We start from the raw sequence: 23,981 nt of genomic DNA, 5'->3' as shown, positions 1-23,981 counted from the left end.
TAAAATTCTCTCAATTTCTCTCTCTCTCTCTCTCTCTCTCTCTCTCTCTCTCTCTCTCTCTCTCTCTCTCTCTCTCTCTCTCTCTCTCTCTCTCTCTCTTCCTGGTTCTTATTACAGTTATTTCTGTCCATTTCTTCTACTAGAGTAAGAATGATTCAAAGGAAAGGACTGTCTGTGTTTCCAATCATTCCTAGTAAAATAAAAGTTTGTTAAAGAATGAATGAATTTTAATTGATGTCAGTAGAAAGACATTTTCCTAACTTATAATAGTTAACATTTGTCTGGTGCTTTATAGAGATCTTATTTGAACTTCATCACAACCCTATTGCTATTTAGGGTTATTATCACACCCATCTTGAAGATGAAGAAACCAAGGCTGGTTAAGGTTAAGTAACTTGCCCAGGATGATCCAGTTAAAGCCCAAGGTAGTATTCGAATTCAGGTCTTCCTGTTTCCAAGTTCAGAACCCTGTTCACTACTCTGTGTAGCTATCTCTAAGTCCAATTTTCTTTTTCTTTTTTAAATTAAACCCTTACTTTATGTCTTAGAGTCAACATTTAGTATTGGTTCTAAGGCAGAAGGTTAGGGCTAGGCAAATGAGGTTAAGTGACTTGTTCAAAGACACAGAAGTAGTAAGAGTCTGAGGTCACATTTGGACCCAGAACCTCCTGTATTCAGGCTACCTACCTCCCCTCATTTAGATTTTTCCATCAATTCTAGCAGCCTCTTGGCTTTTCTCCCATAATCGCCTCTAGCTACAGCAATATTCATGCAAGATAAGGGCAAAATGAGGCTTCTTCTCTTTCAAAGGTCTCCATACACTCTCCACATTTAGTATGTAAGTTCTAACCTGAGCATATTAAATAGTCCATCAAACAATTATTAATAAGTATTTGTGTGTTGGGTAATAGGTATTCAAAAACTGTTATTTCACAGTTGTTGTTCTCAAAGAACTTTCACTCTATCCAAGAAGACGGAATGTACACATGAATGAATATAAAAGCTATATGCTAATTAACATTGGGAATTCTCTAAAAGATGCTTGGCTATTCAGTCTTCAGAGCATCAATACATAAGCTTGATCCTGATGAGTTTATGATCTAATCAGATAATATAGGGAAAGAATGATCATTTCTGTATCTTCTAAATGCTTTTCCCCACCAAGAGATCCATTGGAGGCCGTGATGGACAGGTGGGAGCCACAGTGGATAGAGTGATGGGTCTAGAATTAGGAAGACCCAAGTTCAAATCTGGCCTCAGACACTTACTTGCTCTGTGACTCTGGGTAAGCCCCTTAACTCTATTTGCCTTAGTTTCTACATCTATAAAATGAGCTAGTAAAGGATATGGTGACCTACTCCAGCATCTTTGCTAAGAAAATTCCAAATGGAGTCATGAAGAATTGGACATAACTGAAATGAGTGAACAGTCCAAGTGAAACCAAGAAGCCTGAATCTGAGAATTCTAGTCCTCGGAGAGGCCCGAGAAGTCATGTAGTACAATATCTCATTTTATGTATGAGGAAACTAAAGCCTGAGCTTATGAATTAATCTGTCCAACTCCACCCAAGTAAGGAATGAGCAATGTAGGATTTGGGGTCAGGTCTCTTGACTGGAAATCCATCCGTCCCACAGCTCAGAAGAACTCCATTTTGTTTCTTTTCACTACTTTGTGGTTGTTTTGGTGGTAGTTAGTATGGGAGATGGTGGGAAAAGGAGATTTCATCAAGGTGGGAAATTCCAGTGTGGAAGTTCTACTTATGAAGATTTGACAGCTCTCCCTGACTTAGTCTTAGAAAGTGGGGAGCACTAAAATGTTGTTAATTGTCTAATGCCCTACACCTGTCATTGGTCAGAGCTAGGATTTACGTTCAGGTCTTTTTGGATCCAAGACCAGCCTTCTTTTCACTATAACATGATCTTTCCTTTGTGATATGGTAAGAACAGGTGACATTTACACAGCTCTTATATGGCTGCATATGGCGCTCGGCACAGGTTCTGATAAATGTTGGCTGATGTTATTAGTCATAAACTCAAGAGAAATCTTTGTGCTCCCTGAGGGCAGGAACCATGCCAAGCCTTTAATCTATTGCCCCAAAGTACCTCCTGCAGTACCATGCCTCTGATAACTATTAACAGATACGTATTTGTCAACTGAGTCAACACTCCAAAAAGGCTTAAATTCTTTCTTCTTTCTTTATGAACCAAGCTGGTATATTCCAGAGGGCTAAAATCAGCTTCTCCATAAGGAAATTGTTGAGTGATTTGTATTGATTTGCCTAAATGTCATAAAGAGGCTAAAAATGGGAAAGAATAATGCAAGAAACATATGCCAGAAGGAAAAATGAACTTATTTGGTGGGGGAGGGTCTGAAAATCCTTGCTTTTCCCTGTGCTGCTCTCAGGTTTCTAGGGTCAATGGTCACGCTGGTTTGCCCTCTGCTTTTACTGTTCTAATATGAATGTTCTTGTTGTTCAATAATTTTAGTCGTGTTAGACTTTTTGTGACTCTGTTTAGGGTTTTCTTGACAGAGATACTGAAGTGTTTTGTCATTTCCTCCTCCAGCTCATTTTACAGATGAAGGAACTGAGGCCAACAAGGTTAAGTGACTTGCCCAGAGTCATACATTTAGTAAGCAACCAAGGCTGGATTTGAAGTCGGGAAGATGGGTCTTTCTGACTCCAAACCCAGCATTCTATTCACTGGGTCATCTAGCTATCGAGCATACTACCTAGCTGTCCTAGTCTTACTCACAATACACTGGTTGTACCACATAGCAAGACAAAATTTGGAAAATCATTAGTCTTTGAGATGCCTCATTTTCATCATCCAATCCCAGAGAGCATTAATTTTTGCCCTACCTACCACAAAGGGTTGTTGTGAGGTTCAAATACTTTCTCTGGGACCCCTGGTTCCCTTAAAGGCTTCCTTTTATGGGGAGTCTTTCCTGATGTGTGTGTGTGTGTGTGTGTGTGTGTGTGTGTATGTGTGCGCGTACTGTGTATATTGCATGTCCCTCCCCCTAGCAGAATATAAGCTCTTTGAGGGTAGAAAATATTTAATTTAGTTTTGATATTCCCAGAACCTAGAACCTAGCATGTGCTTAGCACAAAGAAGGCACTTAAATGCTTGTTAGTTTTCATTGTTAAATGATGAATATAAAATACTTTGTAAAGAAAACACTCCAATTCTTAAGAGATTATTATGGAATTTCCTAATAGATACATATCAATTTTCATTAATTAATTATTGGGGCAGCCAGCTGGCACAGTGAATAGAATGCTAGACCTGGAATCGGGAAGACTCATCTTCCTGAGTTCAAAACTGGCCTTAGACACTGTTGGTGTGACCCTGGGCAAATCACTTAGCCCTATTTGCCTCAGTTTCCTCATCTGTCTTAGTGTCTTTGCTAAGAAAACCCCAAAATGGGTTCATAAAGAGTCAGACATGACTGAAATGACTAAGTATCAACAACAATAATGACAACCTCATTAATAAGTTCTGTGATCTTGGGCAAATCGTCTTTTTCAAACTACCTCTTATTCATTTTGTTTACATTGTATATATACATATATAAGTATATGATCTCTCCTCTGATAGAATGGAAGCTCCTAGAGGGCAGAAACTGTTTCACTTTTGTCTTTGAATCTCCATCATTTAGCACAGCATAGTGCAGGGAACATGGTCAGTCCTTAATCCTCTATAATTGATTTGGACCTTAGTTTCCTCATTTATAAAATGAGAGGCTTAATAATAAAAATCACCAGCATTCATATAATGCCTTAAAGTTTTCAAAGAGCTTTTATTGTCCCCATTTTACAGATGAGGAGTCTGAACCTTAGAGGTTATGGGATTTGCTGAGGGACACATAGCCGATAAGTAGTAAGATTCAAACTTGGGTTTTATTGGAGGCAGCTAATGAAGCAGTAGCACCTGAATTCCGATCTGGACTCAGTAGCTATGTGATCCTGAGCAAGTCAACTTTAACCTCTGTTTGCCTCAGTTTCTCCAACTGTAAAAAGGGGGTAATAATAGCACCTACTCCAACAGGGTTGTTGTGAGGATCAAATGAGAAAATATTTTTATAAACAGCACTTAGCAGAGTGCCTGGCACAGAGTAGGTATTATAGCGATGGTTCTCCGTCTTCTCTCCTTTCTCTCTCCTAGTCTAGTGCTCTTTGTCTTGCACCATCTAGCTTCCTTTTCCCACTCATAGATTCTATTATTTCCTCCCATAGGAAGGCTATAGGAAGTTGGAAAATGTGAGAAAGCTGGAGGAGGATTGTCCCAAGGCTGGATCCAGGTCCCAGGAGAGCAAAGCTTGGCTGTAGTTGGTCCATTTCTCCCCCTCATCTCATGAAATGCTTCCTCTGGATGCTAAAAAGAGGCTCCCTATAAGCTTCTGAAATTCGTTCATCAATTAACTGAAGTTAAAGAGGCCCTTTTAGGACCTTTTTCTTTGGGGGAATGGAAGGCATCGCACATAAGAGATGCTTAATAAGTTTAGAAATTAATTTAGTGGTTGGCGAAATTTAAACTTATAGCTCCTGCCTGTGGATCATGGGATGTGTTCATGAAATGGATTGTCTCTCTGGGTTATGCCAGCTTCGTTAAATAAGATTCTTACACTCCAATTCAATTTAGCAATTGTGTTTAGCGCTAGGGTTACAAATATGAAAAAGATTTATTCCCTATGCTCTAGGGCAGTGATTCCCAAAGTGGGCGCCAGCACCACCGCCCCCAGTGGGTGCTGCAGCGATCCAGGGGAGCGGTGATGGCCACAGGTGCATTTATCTTTCCTATTAATTGCTATTAATTTTTTTAAAAATAATTTCCAGGGGACTAAGTAATATTTTTTTCTGGAAAGAGGGTGGAGGCCAAAAAAGTTTGGGAACCACTGCTCCAGGCGCTTACGATCCAATCTGATGGTGGTAGTGATGGTGGTGGGCAAAGAGGAAATGGTACTAGAATAGAACACGAAGGCTGATATTACATCCCCAGAATGTAAACTCTTTGAGAGCAGGGTTTGCCCCATTCTTTGTATTTGTATTCCAAGCACTCAATAATATCTGCCTCCTGAGATATTACTGAGGAGTGTGTGTGAGCCTCACAACTCTGGTTCCAGACTTTGGAAAGTTGGCATTTTTTAAGCTTGCCTTTGTGAGCTTTTCGATGTGTTTTTAACAATCATTTTTTTTTACAAATGAACCTGACCAATAATCCCTTATTTGATGATCTTTGTACACAAGAGGACTATTTGAGTTTTAAACTCGTTGAGTGCATCGTTTGATAAATGCTTGTTCCTGAGTGGATTCATCATTTGAATACAAATAGGAATGATGATCCAAGGCAGAGGGCGATTGGGGAAAAGGAAAGAGTGAGAAATTGTTAGGAGAGGATGAGAGAGAACAATTTCACTCAGGAAGGTAGATAGGAGCTGGAGGAATGTTTTCTAGAGGCGGTGGCACCTGAGCTGGGCATTTAAGGGAGTAAGGGGTTTCAATATATGGAAATGGGGGGTAAACAGGGAGTCTATTCCTCTTATAGTGAAAGGAGTGAGCAAAATGCAGGTGGGAGAAGCCAGGAAGGAAATGGGGGTGGGGGTGGAGAATAGTCCAGTTTGACTAGAATGGAGAATAGGAGGAGGTTGGTATAAACTAAGCTTGGGTAGATAAGTTGTGGCTGGTACGTAGAAGACTTTGAATGTCAGGCTTAGGTGTAGAAACTTCTCTTTGTAGACAATAGGGAGTCCTTTGCTTTGGGGGAGACAATAGGGAGTCAGTAACATGCTTGAATTATTATAGTCTTTTTGTACCTGAGAGAGATTATTTTCCTGGGAGCAAATGACCATGGGTCGACATTTGACAGTGATAGACATGGTATCAGTTGCTTCCACTACAATTCTCATTTGATGCCTCAACATGCAATGGAGGAAACCCCAGTTTCTTAAAGGCTGTGCTAGTGGAGTATAAAGTTTGGTACCTCTTTCAACCCAGAGGGCTTCATGTACTATCCCAGTGATGGTTTGGTTTGGATACCTTGGAAGGGTTTTATCATCACATTGATGACGGGATAATTCTGATGACAGAGTGATGTTTTGGGGCCACAGCAATTCTCAAGTAACATCTCTTAAGTCATGAATTGGCTTTGATCTGTGTCAGTAGATGGGTCATAGCGACAGTCACAGATCTTTTAAGTAACAAAGATGTATTTCATAGATGATTCAAAATGCTGATGTTTCTCAAACTCCACCCCTTGTTCCCCAAAGCTGTCTTCAGGTTTTTTACTGCATTCAGCTTGAGGCACAGAAGTAATGGAAACTTTTGCTACAAACAGCATTTGTTAGCGACTTCCCTCTCTGCGGTTTTTTTTTTTCCTCTGCCGTTCCCCTGATAAAACAATTTGAGTTGCTAAGCTTAACCAGCACACACAAATCTCATCATCACATAAAAACATCATCTTTCAAGAAACAAGTCTCTCTTTAAAATAAAAATGATACACTATGCATTCTAAATTGGGTCATTCTCTATCCCGGGAACTTGGTGCCAGCCCATCTTTGAGTGTGTGTTTCCTCTGTCTTAGTTTTGAAGCTGCTTCTTCTAAGCCAAGAGCGAGTAATCAAGCAAGAGAGATGGGCAACAGCATGAAGACATCTACTGCACCACCTGAGAGACCTCTGCCTGGCCCAATGGGTAAGTCCAATTTCTTTGGGACTATTAGTTCAGTGTATGGTCTTTCCAGCAGCTCATTCCATATAAGTGAGAGCTCCCTCAGGAGGACCAGGGAACCATGCTTGCCTGCCCAACAATCATGAGGTTGGACATTAAATCAGAAGAACTGGATTCCAGCTCTGCTATTGACTGTGCCCTCTTTTAACATTTATTTTCTCATTTGTAAGATGATATCAGAGGGCTGTTCTTCTAGGTCTAACATTCTGTGCTCCATTATTCTTTGAGGTTTCTTAGAGATTATTAGGATTCCTGCTGAAGGAAAAGAGGCAGTACATTACAGTAGAAAGAAAACTGACTTTGGTGCTGGGGACTTTGGATCTGATGTTTTGAATTATAAGCTCTTTGATGAGTCACTTAAGCTACGTGGGCCTCAGTTTACTGATTTGTAAAATGAGAGGAGTCCATTAGGTTATCTCCCAGGTTTCTTACAATTCTAAACCAATGATCCTAGGGAGTTTCTGTTGAGTTCCCAAAGGAATAAAAAGAGATCAAAATGGTAAATTAACTATATGTGCCTGTGGGTTCTGTGGCCACAGAAAAGAGCAACCAGTACAGCTGTGCTAGGGCAGCTGATGGCAAAGTACAAAGGGAGCACTGTTGATAAGGAGTAAGTGATGCTAGCATTGCTATCTGTGCTAGTTTCTCAGGTAAATAAATTCCCAGAGCCCATGGATTAATTCAAGATCTCATGGAGTAAGGGAGTAGATGGATAAATAATTTATAAAGAATTTGGTTCGGGGTAGAGAGAGAGTGGAATTTTTTTTGTATGTTGACATCAATCAATAAATAACGATATGCCAGGCACTGGGGATACAGAGATAGAAATGAAATAATCTCTGCCCTCAAGGAACTTACTGGGAACAGTTTCCAAGAACTGCCAAAATCCCTTGGTGGAACTGTCACAGGCACAATTGAGAGGCATAGATTCTTGTTTATGCCCAATATAACATTTTTTTAATGTTCCTGAGTTTTGGAATTCTTGTAGAAAATGGCATGACTGCCTCAAGAACACCATGTACAAGTGAAAAGTACATTCAACTTGTATGAAGACACCTGGGTCCTAAAGCCTGGGTCTGCCAAGAAATGGATCCATGACTTGACAGGTCAATTTACCCCTTTGGGTTTCCTTTTCCTCTTCTTTAAAATAGGGAGGATCGGAATAGTTGAGCTTGAAGGTGACATCCAGCTCTAATATTGTAGATTTTTGTTACTGTTATAAAGATCATTCTAGTTCTGGCAGGCTCTCTTTAAACATTATACCTTCTAAGGTTTTTTCCAAATCTGACATTCCATGTTCTCTCAGTTCTAGTATTCTATTTTCTAAGTTTCTCCCAGTTCAGGTTGTTTGCATTCCAAAAGTATTCCTTCTAAGGTTCAGTCTAAGTTCAATATTCTATGCTTTATAGTCTCACATTTGATGTTATAAGGTCTCTTCCTTATCTGATGTTCTATGAATCTATGAAAGTCAAGGAATATATTACTGGCATTCAATTAAGTCACTGCTAGAACTAAAAGAAATTAAAGGATCAAACTTATTCCTCCCCACCCCCCATTTCCTCCTCCCCAAAGAAAGCCTATTTTCTATGTGTTTTAGAAACTTTCATCAGACATTTTCAAATGAACGATTTTTTCCTAGGCTGAAGCATAGCATTTACAGCTTGAAGAAGGCTGAGTCACAGAATCAAAGTGAAAAGAGAGCTTAGAGACTACCTAGTCAAATCCTCTTGTTTTATTGATGAGGGCATGGAGAACTTGAAAAGTCAAGTGACTTGCCCAATGTCACCTAGTCATGTGTATTGGCTCCAAGGCAGAAGAGTGGTAAGGGTAGGCAATGGGGGTCAAGTGACTTGCCCAGGGTCACACAGCTGGGAAGTGTCTGAGGCCAGATTTGAACCTAGGACCTCCCTTCTCTAGGCCTGGCTCTCAATCCACTGAGCTACCCAGCTGCCCTCTAGTCAGTTGTTTTTAACAGAGCTCTCAAACCCAGGTCTTCTGACTTCCAGTCTAACCTTGAACTAGCTAAAATGAACAATAGCAGAATAGATAAAATGCAGTCAGAGACAGCACTGAATGCAACTCTGGTCCTAGTCTTTGCTTATTCTGTTAGCTGCTGACTTCTGATACCCTCCTATGCCAAATGACTGTTGACATATTACTACTCAGTTGTCTTGAGTAATCTGAATTTCACTAGAGCTAGAGAGCAATAAGCCACACATTTGGTTGTGTATTACTGTTAAGGTGATGGTAAAGACAGCACTATTTCCATAAATCTGACTATTCTAACATTGTTTCCACTCTAAACGTTGGGTGGTTCTCATTTTAAAGGAAGGAAAATTATACACATTCAGTGACACACACATTATTAGAATTCAGGAAATTCTGAAAAGTTCATGAAGTAGGTGGATCAGAACCATTTATTTAATTTAGTCTATAAAAAGTCTAAAATTAAATCTTTTAAAAATATCCTGATTTTTTCTATTCCTTCCTTTATCTGAAATTTATCAGAATCTGAATCAAGGAATCATGGTTCCTCCGAGTTAGAAGGGACTTCAGAAATCTATTGTTTCCCCTGCCTAGGCAAGAAGCTCTTTTATAATGGATCATTTGACTTTGCCTGGGAATCATCCATCCTCTTCTTTTTGACTTCCAGTTATGGGGTACCTACTACCTCTCAAAGTATTCTGTTATGTAATTATGTAGAAAGAGTGTTGGATTTTGGAATGAATACATCCTGGATTTGAATCCCACTTCTGACACGTAAGAGCTGTATGGCCATAAGTAACTCACTCACCCTTATAGAATGTTTCCTTCAATTATTATTTTTCTCACTATCTTGTGCGGTTGTTGTGAGGCTCAAATTCAAAAGCATATATAGAGCATTTTGAAAAATTTTAAGTGTTACATAAATGACATTTGCCATTGTTACTGTAGGGCAGGTCTGATGATTAGGGAGCATTTACTGAATCAAGTCCAAATGTAGAAGTGCCCCTGCGTTCCCTCCCTCACCACATCTGCCATTGTTCCTAATTCTAGCCTTTGGGGTCAAGCAGAAATAATATATTACCTTTGCCATGTGACATCCTTTCAAATCCTTGAAACCAGGCATCGTGTGACCCTGAAGTCTTTTTTCCCTAAATCACATAGCCTTAATTCCTTCAACCTAATATCCTTTGCCGTGTGATGGCTTCACAAGGTGATTGTACGTGTCGTCTACAGATAAATATTTAAGTTTCATCTGCCTAGAGAGTTACCTGAGAAACTGTAGAAATCATCTGGTCTAAATCTCTCACTTTTCCAATGAGAAAATTCAGACCTAGAGAGAGGAAGTTATTTGGCCAAGATCACACAGTATCAGGGAGGAAGAACAGGTGGGTAGCACATAAAAAAGGATTGATTCCCAATGCTTCTAGAAAAAAAAGATACTGTATTATAATGTTGATTGGTACATACATATGTTTTGCGAGAAACATGCCAGAAATTCTTTATATGGATTTTGTAACAAACACCAGAAGAGGAGAGTTGTCTCTTTTGGGAGTTATGTGTTTTTTTACAATTAGTCTACCCTTACTTATCAGGAGAAACTCATTGACAATTGGCATCCAGCCTTGCCAGTTTCCTCGGCAAGATTTGGTTCTTTGAAAGTTGGATTTGATTACTAGAAATAGCTAAGTGCCTCCAGGAATCAAGGCAGATTAAAAAAAAAGATGAAGAAATAGAGTGTGGGGTCAAAGACGTATGACACTATAAAAACGAGACTGATTTTCACAAAATCACAGAATTTGAGAGTTGGAAGGGACCTCGGTGACCTTGTAGTTCAGAACCAACTGTTAAGTTTTCAGTGTGAACATGTACACCTTGGATATCAGCTAGTTACAAATTAAGGCTTGATTTAGTTTTTGGTTGATTGTCTAGACTTAAAAAGTTATGGAGAAAATGTTAATAATGGAAATCAAACTTAAAAGTGTATCTGTTATTTCCCCACCAAGGAAATTGGTTATTAAATATTTATCATTCTACAGCTGCTCTAGTCAAACCCTCTACCCAAAAGGAACCCTTACTATAATACACCCAGAAAGTAGGTATCCAGGCTTTTGAAGACTTCTATGGAAAGGCACCTTGGTGGCTCAGTGGATAGAATGCCAATCCTGGAGTCTGGAAGATTTATTTTCCTGACTTCAAATCTGACCTGACACTTAATAGCTATGTGTGACCCTGGGCAAGTCACTTAATCTCTTGTTTGTCTTTGTTTCTTCATCTTTAAAGCAGGGATATTATTATCCCTACCTCTCTGTGGGGATATTAGCACCTACCTCCAGATGTTTTTGCAAAGAACAAATTAAATCATTGTAAAGCACTTAGCACAGTGCCTAGCACAATGTACTATATAAATACTAGTTATTTTCATTATTATTATGAATGATTATTATACTCATCCAATTAGACACTTAATTTTTTAAAAAATCCTTACCTTCTGTTTTGGAAGGTACTGTCAATACAAAAACAAAATGAAAACCAGACCCTCCTCTCAAGTGGGGTAGCTAGGAGGGGCAGTGGATAGATACTGGATCTGGAGTTAGGAAGATTCATCTTTGTGAATTCAAATCTGATCTCAGAGACTTATTAGTGATGTGACCCTGGATAAGTCACTTAACTCTGTTTATTTCAGTTTTTGCATCTATAAAATGAGTTAGAGGTGAAAATGGCAACCTACTCAAATAATATTGCCAAGAAAACCCAAAATGGGATCAAAAAGATTTAGATATGATTGAACAAAGCTCTCAGTAGTTCATATTTACTGGATGGTAGAGATCAAGATGTAAAGAGAAAGAGACAATGATAAAAACTGACATTTACAGAGCATTTTAAGGTCTGTAAACCAATTTATATGGTCTATATAATTTGATCTTCATATCATTCCTATTATAGAGGCAAGAGCCTATCATTATTCCCTTTGAACAGATGAAGAACCCAAGGTTCAGAGAACCTTGTTCAAGGTCACAAAGATAGTAAATGTCTGAAGTTAGATTGAAACTAAGATCTTCTTGACTCAAATCCAGTGCTCTATCCATTACACTACACTAGGCTCATTCAGAAATGAAGAATTTCTGTTTTCAGATGCTCTTTTTGTTCAATCAACTCAGTTGTTTTGGACTTTTCAGAACCTTATTTGGGGTTTTCTTGTCAAAGATACCTGGAGTGGTTTTCCATTTCCTTCCCTACTTCATTTTACATATAAGGAAACTGAGGCTGGATGGTTCAGTGAGTTATCCAGGATCACAGAGCTAATAAATATCTGAGGCCAGATTTGAAGTCAAGTCTTCCTGACTCCAGGCCTGGCACTTTATTGACTTCATCCTAAAAAAACTAAAGCAAAAATCACAAATAGACCACCAGGAAGCAGATGACAAAAAGAGAAAATGCAAATGTGAAATGCTCCCTCAATTTTTAATTATTTAAAGCAAATGTAATGTTTTTTTCCCAATCTCCTTTAGTAGAGAGGGAGAAATGTAAAATTATCTTCATAGACAACTAAAGAAATTCATGTCCAAAGCAGTTAAATGAATTCTAAGCAAGCATACAACATGGCAGCAGCAACAAAGAATATATCCCCTTCAATGGTCACACCATGACTTGTGTTGAAGTTCTTTCTATATTTGGCTCCTTCTGCTAAGAATACAAGCTCTCTGAGGGCAAAGACCCAGTCTTTACCTTTCTCTCTCCCCATAGCACATAGCATGGAGCCTCCAATAGCAGTTGCTCAAAAAATGTTGATTGAATGAGTCAGTGAAGATTTAGATCTGCTTCTCCTCTTTCCTCAAGTGTTCTTTCCAGTAAATTTTGTCATCTTTTCACTCTCCACCCATATTCCATCTAACCTTGCCCATTCTTGAACTCTTTCAAAACTGGGGGAGGCAGAATGATTCATATGGCTAGAAAAAACATTGGACAACATCCAATCCATTTGAATCCTTCATTTTAGAGATAAGCAAATTAAGTTGCAGAACGGGGACTTGATTTACCAAAGGTCACTTTACTCATTAGTGGCTTTGTCCCTGAAGAGACCCATCTCTAGACACTCAGTCCATTTGCTTTCTTTCACTAGTTAACTTTGAACATATTCATCGTGAGTCTGCTTGCCCCTGTTTCTTTTCAATGTTACCAGATCCAGGCTTTATCTTCTAGGAGTTTTTGGCTGTCTTAGCAAAGAAGACCCCTAAACAAAAGGCTAATTTATTCTGACCTAAAGGCAGAGAGAATTCCTCCATGAACTTGAACTTGGTCCATGCCATGCAGCCATCTTCTCTGCATCAGGGGAAGAGAGAGAATAGATGTGCTGCTCTCTTCATCACTTCCTCCACCCATCCCTGAGATCAGCTGGGTTCTCATTAGAGAATTCATTTCATTTCAAAAGCGTTGACATCTAATATTACATTTGATATCTATTCCTTTTTCTTTGTATACACACATTCATACGTTTGGACAAAAACACAGGCAGATACAAATATCTTGCATCTAGGGCAGCTCTTAGTGACTCTCTCTCTACTGAGGCAGCCAAACCTCTTTCAAAGCCGGGGAGATTGGAGAGGGAAATCTAAGAACAAAGCTAATTCAACTGCATGAATAGGCAGGCAGAGCCCAGAGTCTGCACCCTGGACATTTAGAGACTGTAACAAAGCTCAGAGTAGTCTTCCGTGTCTGATGGCATGCCAAGTCATTTGGGGGGATCAAATTGTATCTGTCTCTGGGGAGATACTTCAGTGAGATCAATCTCAATTCTAGATCATTAAACCAGTGCTCAGAAAAGGATTCCTTACTCACCTCCCTCTTCTGGAGGCATCATCAGGAAATGCATTTTTGTAGCTTTCTTTGTTCTTTCATCTGCCTGTGCCTTCCTCTCTAGGGGCTGCCTTCCATCTACTCTGTATTTATTACTTGTAGGTACCAATTTATAAATATGTTGCCTTTCCAGATAGAATAGAATGTGAGTTCCTTGATGGCAGGAACTTTCTCTTTCTTTGTATCTTCAATGTAACACAATGCCTGGCACATAGTCAAGGCATTATAATTACTTGTTTGTCGAATAACTGCAAACACTGCAACACTTATTTCTCCCTTTCCCCATGTACCCAATGGAAGAACTATTTCCTATCACACTCAGAAACAGACATACAACTTTTCCATCGGCAGAGTGTAGCTCTCAGATCAGATCAGGCTGGTTTACTCTTATAATAATAATACTGAGTAACATAGAAACAACTCACATTTATATAGACAAAATGGATAAAAGCACATTTAATTGGACCCACACAAAAAGCCAAAAAGGCAGGCAGTGCAAATATTACAGATGAGATCAATGAGGCTCCCAGAAGTAAGGTGACTCTCTCAAGGTTGTGCAGCTAAGTAATGGCACAAGGACTCAAATCCAGGCAAATAAGCACACATGGGATTTCTAGGAAATGTTAAACCATAATAGACCTTATCATATGGAAACCAGAAAGGGTCTTAGATATCATCAGATGCCACCTCCTCATTTTACAGATAAGGAAACTGTGGCAGAGGAGGGGAAGGTCTTGAGCCAGTGAGCATCAAAGTTGGGATTCATATACAAGTTCTTGATCTTTCCACCACATTCTTAATGTAGTGTTTCTATACTTATACTCCTCATTTTTGCAAGCTGGGATGTTGCCAAGGAACCCAAAGGCCTCTTCTTCAAAGGGGACAAAGGGGCCAGCATGCATGAGCACATCTCAGGAAAACACCACTGTTGATTTGCCTCTGGGTCTGTTTTTTGAAGATGCAAATAGCCCTAGTGTAGTTTCTTTTTTTTCCATATCATGCCACCCTTAAAGCAGTTAGAGGAGGGTTACCTCAGATAAAGAGTATTTCCTCCTTCTATCCAAATTCCATTAGCTACACAAGTAACTGGAGCAGGCAGGAAGATCATGTGCCATAGGACCCTTTGTCACTCTTATCATTAAAGCCTTCTAAATAATTACCCATAACATTTATTTCCTCTTTTCTCTTTGGCATCTTTGAATGAAGACCCAGTAAAAGTCCCTGCCCTCATGGAGTGGACAGTCTCCTGAGGAGTTTAATTTCTATATCTGCATAAAGCAAAGGCATGGGCAGAAAAGGTGTTGATGGAGTGATTTGTTTTAACTCCTGCTGTCTAATATCACCAATGCTTACTCATTTGTCCAGTTTCAGCCAAGTCAACATCAAATATTTTACTTGATAGCAATTGCTTTTCATTTAAGTCATAATTATGGTTGTTGCTTCTTATGGTAAGATTTCTGATTTGTAGAGTTCTTCCTTTTCATTCTTGAAGCACAGTGGATAAAGTCCCAGACCTGGAGTCAGGAAGATTCCTCTTCCTGAGTTCAAATCTGGCCTCAGATATTTACTAGCTGTGGGACCTTGGGCAAATCACTCAACTCTTTTTGCCTCAGTTCTTCTTTTGCCCATTGGGCGCCATGCCTGTGCCTTCCACCATGCAACATCCTCTTTGCCTTTCTAATGCTAGGATATCTCATTCAGCTGTCAGTTCAACAATCCTCTCATGGGATGCTTTCAATATGACTCATTAATTGCAAATCGACCCATCTTTCGATGTATCATGAGTATCATCTTATTGTGTCTAAAAATAGTGCTCGAGGTAGGGATGGGCAATAAGCCTTTTATGCACCAATAACTCAAGAGGAAGTTCTGGACTGGGGGAAGTGTTGAAGAGGAGCAAAAATCAAAAGAGGAAATTCTTAGCTGCCATCACTGGTAGCCAGCTGCTCTGACCACACCTTCTATCATTTCCCAGACTTGCTCGGATTTGTTCAGCCAATCACTATTGGTGCTGGCTTGGGTGCAAAATTTGCAATGCTTGAAAATTAACCATCGCCATGTATTCAAGGGAGAGTGAAAAAGAAAAAAAAATAACTGTGGGGCCTTATGATTTCATGTGTGACATTTGCGGCTGCCCCAGTCTTGTTCCTCTTTTGATTCAGTCCTCATGCCTAGACACAGATTTTCTCCATTGGTTCCATTTCTAAGTCCAGGTTCCCAGCAGGAAAGAAATTCTATTTTTCATCTTCAGTTGAAGGCAAATGAGATTTGCTCTTAGGAAATAAGTTTGAGAAAGGATGTTGTAAGCTAAACTGGCATTTTTCAAGTTTATAGATCTAGAAAGGCATAGACTGCTTTGAGGAAAATTGGAGGGGTAGGCTTGTTCATAGACATAGAGTTGCAAAGGATCTTAGAAATCATCCAGAGGCAGTTAGCTAATTCAGTGGACAGAGAGCTATATGCTTAGAGTCAGGAAAACTTGAGTGCAAATTCAGCCTCTGCTAGTAAAATGATTTAACCTCTATATGGCTCAGTTTCCTCATCTGTAAAATGGGGATAACAATAGCACCTACCTCTCCAAGTTGTAAGAATCAAGTGAGATAGTATTTGTAAAGCACTTAGCACAGTGCCTGGTACACAATAAATGGTTTTTTTCCTTCCATCTTTCATTTAAAAGCCACCCCCTCAGTTTATAGAGGAAACTGAAACCAAGAGGAAAAGTGATTCAGACAAATAATTAGTACTGCTATGATTCAAATCCAGGACCTCTGATTATAAAGCCAATTCTACTTTTCACTGTACTAAATGTTTTATTTAATTCAATTTTATATGAATATAAATTATAAGTGTTTGTTGATTTGGGTTAAATTTCTCTCTCTCTTTTTCTTTCTTCCTTTCTCTCTTTCTCTCTCTCTTTCTTTCTTCTTTCCATCTTGGAAACAATACTAAGTATTGGTTCCAAAGCAGAAGAGCAGTAAAGGCTAGGCAATGGGGGTTAAGTGACTTGCCCAGGATCCTACAGCTAGAAAATGTCTGAGACCAGATTTGAACCAGGACCTCCCATCTCTAGGCCTGGCTCACAATTCATTGAGCCACCGGCTGCCTCCCAAGCCCCTACAATATATATTTTAATAGGAACTTTTGTCTAGCCATACTTCCTTCATCTTATAGTCATGAGATTGATTTTTTGAACTTGTCTAAGGCTACATTTATCCCTATTCAAATTATTCTTTTTAATAAAAGAAGAATACATTCTCGTTAGAATTGGCAGAATGGTCTAACCTGTTGAGATATTTTGGACAACTGATTCTGGCATCCAATTTGTGAGTCACCTCTCCTAGCTTTATATCAAATTTGAAAAACATGCCTGCTATACCCTTATACATGCTACTGATAAAATACTAGAAGAAGTACAGTTTGCAAGGCAGAGAGCTGAACCTGGTGTTAGGAAAATCTGAGTTTAAATTTTACCTGAGACCCTCATAAGCTGTATGACCATGGTCATATCCCTTAGCCTCCCTAGGCCTCAGTTTCCTCTTTTATAAATTGGAAGCCTGGACCTGATGACTTCTACTATTCCTTCCAGTTTTAAATCAATGATTGTATGATCCTCTCATGACCAAGATCCTCCATGGCCTGGAGAACTCCACCAAATACTTTTTTTCAAAGTTGGCATTGCACCATTAATGATTAATGGGCAGTTAGGTGGCACAGTATATAGAGAACCAGGCCTTAAGTCATGAAGACTTATCTTTCTGTATTCAAATCTAGCTTCAAACACTTATCAGCTGTGTGACCCTGGGCAAGTCACTTAATCCTATTTGTCTCTGTTTCCTGAGCTAGAGAAGGAAATAGCAAACCACTCCAGTATCCTCACTAAGAAAACCCCACTGGAGTCATGAAGAGTTGGATGTGACTGAAAAATGGCTAAACAACATTAATAAGTATTATTTGGTTGGATCTATTCAACTATTTTCAAAAACACCTAACCTGATGGTTCTCTAAAAAACATTTCTGCCTCTTTTCCACATAAGAGCATGAGAGAGACTAAATGTTTTGTTAATATTTAGCTAAACTAGGGGGCAGCTGGATAGCTCAGTGGATTGAGAGTCAGGCCTAGAGACAGGAGGTCCTGGGTTCAAATATGACCTCAGACACTTCCCAGCTGTGTGACCCTGGGCAAATCACTTGGCCCCCATTGCCCACCATTACCACTCTTCCACCAAGGAGCCAATGCACAGAAGTTAAGGGTTTCAGAAAAAAAAAATATTTAGCTAAACTATACCTAGAGAATGTCCTTGATATTTAGTCTGATAACCTTGTCAGAAAAGAAAATGAGGTTAGCTATATTGGCCCTTTGTGATCACTATTTCCTTTTTTAGATTGTCAGCAATCATCATTATAAGTCTGAGAAATTTGCTGGGAGTCAAAGTCAAGTTTATTGGCCTTTTGTTGTCAGACCATATTCTCTTCCCCCTAACTCCCTTTTTAAAAAATTTAGCACAAGATATGCGTTTCTAGAATCCCATGATCCCTCTCATTCTATACCATCTTTTAAAGTCACTAGTAGTGACTGAGCAGTCTCATGAGTCAATTCCATGTTTGCCAAGAAAGCCCTAAGTTGCGTCACTGAGTCAGACAACTAAAAACAACTGAACAACAACAAGAAGTCACTTGGATTCATCCAAGGGGACATGCTTCCTTAATATGGTCATTCTTAATATCTTGGGTATGCACTCATTGGACATTTTAGTTTTGTCCTTTCCAGGCCAAAGACCATAAATTTAAAGATGGAGGAGGTCTTAGAGTTAAGATGAGGAAACTGAGCATTCTTCTTGGCAGAAGCAACAGAAATAAAATTAAGTTAGGCAACTTAATTTTGTCAGTTATCATCACTCTCCTTTCCATCCTGAGAAATGGTCTTCTTCTTTTGACTCTTTTTTCCCCCCAACATAGCTTTAAGCCTCCTTTCTCAAAAACCCCTTTTGTCGCCTTTGGTTTTCCTTCACAGACTCAGCTCATTTTGAATGGTAGCACTCCTGATACAAGTCCAAGTCTCACACTTTTGTCCTGGGCATGTCTTTTAGAAATGCAATTTGGTCACTGAATTTCCCGGGATCTACATTGATCCTTGAAGAAAAATTCCCCATCTCCTCCTCTGTGGACTTTCCTCATAATATCTTCAGGATTTCATTTTTGATAGTTTCTGATCTCTTCTAAGCTGTCATCTCTTCTGGAAATCAGCTCCCTTAAGCCCTACGATATGTGTCAGATAATGCCAGACCATCTAGCTGAAAACTCTTCTTTCACAGGTGGAAAAAGTGAGGGACAATGACTTGTTCAAGGTCACAAACAGTAAGTAGAAGAGTTGCAACCAGAATCCACATCTTTGACTTCTAAACCAGTGTTCCTTCCACTAAACCAGTTTCTCACAGAATTATTTGGCTTATTGAACATTTTTGTCTTTTGGCCCTTGGCACCAAGTATAGGATCTGATGCATCATGGGCACTTACATCCCTATTGATTGATCTAGACCTTGAAATATATGGCTAAAACCTACACAGGTAGTATAGTTGTTGGATTATGTCATAGAATCCTAGATTGTTGGAATTAGCAAATGCATTAATAAGATTCCAGCTCATCCTGTCCTTGCCCAGATTGCTTGAACATGGATGCATTTCATTCAGTGAAGCCATAAATGCCAGCAAGAATTGAAGGGCATGAATTTTTACAAGTGTTTTTGATTTTCTTTGCTAAATTTCCTAGCATGGACAAAGACTTTGTAATTACTCAGATGTTACGATCACACCTAGTCTAATATAGGCCAACATATTCTTATCCTTCACTGCAGAAGTGTAGCCAAAACTCTGATTCATGCATTTTGCCTCATGTTCTCCCTTTGTTGGCACATTTGTCAGCTTTGACACTGAATTAGGTTTTATATACTCCTGTACACAGTAAGTACTTAATAAATATTTGCTCGATTTCATTAAGCTGAAATAGGATAGATCTTCATAAAATTGCAATGCCCTGCCTTTGAGTTGTTTATTTGGCCAGAATTGAGAGCATTTATTCAATTCCTTAGCTCAGCATGAAATTTTTGGACTTTTTTTTTTAATCCATCCAAGCTTACAGACACTTTGGATGTCCTGAAAGGGGGTATGAGTAGGTGTGGGGGAGGTTCGAAATTGAGGTTTGAACAGTTTCGAGCTTGAACTATTTGAATTTTTCAATGTGGTAATCTTAAATCTGGTGTTTAACCCCAAGTGTGTAGGAACACATCCTTCCTATATAAAGTTTCTATTATTGTCACTCTTATCAATTCTCTGGCTCTGCAAAACGCCCACCTCTCTCAAAGCTTCCCTTCAATCTTTCACTACAAAATTTTCCAGTGAGATTTACTATTTCATACCGAGAGTACTGTTGATACAAAATATTTATTCATCCTGGAAAGTCTCTTAAAAATGTAGCATAGTGGGCAACTATAGTGGATAGAAAACTAGATCTAGAGACGGGAGGTCCTAGATTCAAATTCAACCTCAGATACTTTCTAGCTGTGTGACCCTGGGCAAGTCACTTATCTCCATTTGCCTAGACCTTACCACTCTCTTGCCTTGGAGCCAATATTTTATATTGATTTTAGGACAGAAGGCAAAAGTTTAAAAAAAAAGGAACATTATCACTTAATTTTAAAAGAGCCAAGTGGCCTTCTTGGACCAGGTACAAATGGATTTCACTACACCGAGATGGGCTGATTGAGTATTTGTAGTCATTGTAGTACAATGCATTGAAATCTCCTTTCACAGATGAGGTTCCAGTTGATGTATCATAATTGTCCATAGCAGTATGATTTAAACTGTGTCTATCCATTTCGCTGTGGAACATAAAGCACCTTTTTTAAACTAGATTTGAAGCTTCCCACACATGTCATATGTTTTTTCCAAAGAAGTGATGAAGAGGAAATCAAGCTACCAAGCAAGGGGGCCAAAAGCCTGACGTTCTAGTTCCAACCTTCTCACTAGATGTGACCCCACTTTAATCCTCAGTTTCTTCATCCTTAAATTGAGGTCAGTAGTCTTAGGCAGTTTTCTAACATGTGAAATTCAGTTTCCATAAGAAAATTTGATACTAGTAATGATTTTTTAAAATATTTCTATTAAATCCAAAACTTATAGGTATCAAAAAACTTATTACATGTGATTTTTCAAGTAAGAAAAATTCATTCATTCATTCATTCACCCATTTACTCATTCATTCATTCATTTTTTTGTTCATCATTTTGCTTCAAAATATCTCTGGGAAATTTCATACAAATAATTCGATTGAATTCATTTTCCTAGAGCACTTATTATGTGCTAGGTATTATACTGGCCCTGGGTCTACAATGACAACTACAAAACAATCCCTGCCCTCAACAAGCCCTCATTGTACTAGGTAAAAGTAGTTTAATATGCAGACAGAGTGACACAAAATATTTTGAGAAGAAACAGATCACAGACATCTGATGAGGGAATCAGGAAGAACTAAGACCAAGAGTTGCTACCCGAGGTAAGCACTGAAGGAAGTGAGAGATAGGAGACAGATGTGAAGAGGGAGGATGCTCCAGGAAGGGGCACAGAGGAAGACGATGGGATAAGGAATTTGGGGAACAATGAAGAGGCCAGTTTGATTCACTTACTTTAGAAAAAAAAAACACGAAAACCTTTGCCTTCTGTTCTAAAATTGATACTGAGTATCAGTTCCAAGGCAGAAGGGCAGTAAGAGCCAGGCAATGGGGATTAAGTCTTGCCCAGGGTAACATAGCTAGGAAGTATCTGAGACCACATTTGATCCCAGGACTTCCCATCTTTGGACCTGGCCCTCAATCCACTGAATCACCTTGCTTCCCCGCTAATTTTCTTGGGGAAACTGTAATCACATGTTGGGAAACTCTGACTAAGGCCACTGACTTCAATTTAACGATGAGGAAATTGAGGATTAAAATGAGGTCACACTTCAATATTGGTGATAGTAAAGGAAAAACGTTACAGGCTCTCTCTTGCTCTATTGAATAGAATGCTTTTTAAAAATAATCAATATCAAGAAATTCTTGAATTCTCTGCACCTTTTCAGCCATTCTGTGACTATAAAGATAAGATCAGCAATAGAATACAATTTACTAAGGCCATTTCATGCCATTACCTTGTCTCATTTTCATCTTTTGTATCTTTGGTACTGAATATAGTGGTTCCCACATAGGAGTTTTTAAATTTGTTTATTTTATTTTGTTTTTGCTTTTGGATCCCCAACACCTAGCACAGTGCCTGTGAAATGGTAAGAAGTTAATAAGTGATTATTGGATTGGATTGGTTCAGATTGTACTGTCATATCTCAATTTTATATATCCCCCCCAATACCTAGCACATAGAGGACAATTAATAAAGATTTTTCAAATTGGATGAATGGATGAATGAGGCTTTGAAAACAATTTTTCTTCTTCTCTAGGACTGGACAATGACTTCCTTGCTGTTCTTTGTGATTATCCATCTCCTGATATCAGCCCACCCATATTCCGCCGAGGAGAGAAACTACGTGTGATATCAGAGTAAGTTTCCTTCCCAGGGACCATTAGGGGCTTGGAAAATGATGTTTCTCATTCTTATAGCATTTTAAAGCATAGAAAGACTTTCACAGCAACCCTCCAAGCTTGCTAGTAAAATGTGCATGATGTCCATTATACATATGAAGAAACTGAGGCACCTAGGAAGGTGAATTGTTGATAGCCACATAGTTATTGAGTGGCAGAACTGATTGCCAATCACTCAAAAGAAAACCTAGGGTTCTGGAATCAAAGCTCAGCATTCTTTCTCCAGTGCCATGCTATCCCTCTTCAGGTTAAATAAATAAATAAATAAACAAACAAACAAACAAATAAATAAATAAATAAATGAAGCTATCCAAATATGGTGAGAACACAAAGCTATTGGCTGAGCTTCTTATTTAATTAATGAGCTCAGTAGAAGAGAAGAGACAAATTTCACTTTGGCAATATCATATCAGAATTGCAAGGAACCTTAGCAGTCATCTGGTCCAACCTATCTCCTCCAAAGGATGGCCACTACTATTACATATCGAGCAAGTGGCTCTTGATTGATTGACTAATAGGTTGCAGCTGATCATCTTTGAGGTTTCTTTCAGTTCTAGGACCCTGATTCTATGGTAGTGGAAATAATGAGCACCATTACATTATGGAGAGAGTACTAGATTAGGAGTCAGAAACGTCTGGGTTCAAATCCTGCTTCAGACACTCAATAATGAACAACTTTTGGCAAGTCATGTGAAATCTCTGAACCTATAAGATGTAGATAATAATATCTATAGCACTTTTCTTACAGGGTTGTTGCAAAGAACTAAAGAGATCATGCTTACAAAGCAGTTGGCAAAATTTAAAGCATGTCGTTGGTAATCTCTATCTATTATCGTTGTTCCCTGCCACGTACTATCATTGTGAACCCCTGAAAGATTATGACTTACTATTGACTACCATTTATTATCAAGTGATCTTCCTTAGACTAAATCTGATTATTTGTGTTGCTCTTTATACAGTGAAGGAGGCTGGTGGAGAGCGATTTCCCTTAGTACTGGCCGAGAAAGTTATATTCCTGGAATGTGTGTGGCCAAAGTTTACCATGGGTGAGTCAATTTCCTAAACTCTACCAGCTTAACTGAGAAAGATGATATGGTTTTTGACAATTCGCTTACAGGGTCTTTATAGCAAATGATATATTGGAGGCAAATGATAGCAGGTATCTGGAAATGAGCAATAACGTGGGATGGAAAATAAAACATGATAAAATCTGCTGCTTGTACCTTCTGTGGTAGGTGGTACAATGGATAGAGCACTGGGTCTGGTGGCAAAAGGACCTAAGTACAAAGCTAGCTCTTGCTAGCTGTGTGACTTTGCACAAGTCATTTAACTGCTGTTTGCCTCAGCTTCCTTAAGTGTAAAATGGGGATATAACAGTACCTTCCTCCCAGGGATGTTGTGAGGATTAAATGAGATAACATTTATCATGTACTTTGCATAGTGTCTTTCAAATTTTAGTAGATCTTATATAAATACTATCTGTTATTTATTATACCATTTTTATTTGCCTAAAACTTACTGCTATTGGCAGTCTCTCCGACTGAGGAAAACTACAGAGTATCAGAAATCCCAGCCCAAACTATCCAAATGGAAGATTTCAATTGAGCAAGATCACTATACTTATACTTCGTGAGGTTTTCTTGGAAAAGAAAAGTAAAGAGAGGGGAGAGAGAAGAGAAGAGAAGAGGAAAGGAAGAAAGAAAGAAAGAAAGAAAGAAAGAAAGAAAGAAAGAAAGAAAGAAAGAAAGAAAGAAAGAAAGAAAGAAAGAAAGAAAGAAAGAAAGAAA

At 38.8% G+C, this 23,981-nt stretch overlaps 2 protein-coding genes across 2 annotated transcripts in view; one reads left to right on the top strand and one right to left on the bottom strand.

Annotated features, from left to right (window-relative positions):
* Positions 1–5,877, bottom strand: part of TG (thyroglobulin) — a 107,418-nt gene extending 101,541 nt beyond the window's left edge. The window contains exons 1-2 of the mRNA XM_044684388.1: positions 5,815–5,877; positions 4,914–4,963 (exon numbers count right to left, since the gene is read on the bottom strand). Coding sequence (XP_044540323.1) covers positions 4,914–4,963; positions 5,815–5,877 — 113 coding nt within the window. The remainder of the gene's footprint in view (positions 1–4,913; positions 4,964–5,814) is intronic.
* Positions 5,878–6,501: 624 nt separating this feature from the next.
* SLA (Src like adaptor) overlaps positions 6,502–23,981 on the top strand; it is a 51,138-nt gene continuing 33,658 nt past the window's right edge. Inside the window, exons 1-3 of the mRNA XM_044684377.1 lie at positions 6,502–6,691; positions 22,053–22,152; positions 23,154–23,240. Coding sequence (XP_044540312.1) covers positions 6,502–6,691; positions 22,053–22,152; positions 23,154–23,240 — 377 coding nt within the window. The remainder of the gene's footprint in view (positions 6,692–22,052; positions 22,153–23,153; positions 23,241–23,981) is intronic.

The sequence above is a fragment of the Gracilinanus agilis genome, chromosome 1 (genome assembly GCF_016433145.1).
Source record: "Gracilinanus agilis isolate LMUSP501 chromosome 1, AgileGrace, whole genome shotgun sequence".
In the NCBI taxonomy this organism is placed as follows: domain Eukaryota; kingdom Metazoa; phylum Chordata; class Mammalia; order Didelphimorphia; family Didelphidae; genus Gracilinanus; species Gracilinanus agilis.
Note: the sequence above shows the minus strand (reverse complement) of the source record. Positions and strands in the feature narration are given on the sequence as shown.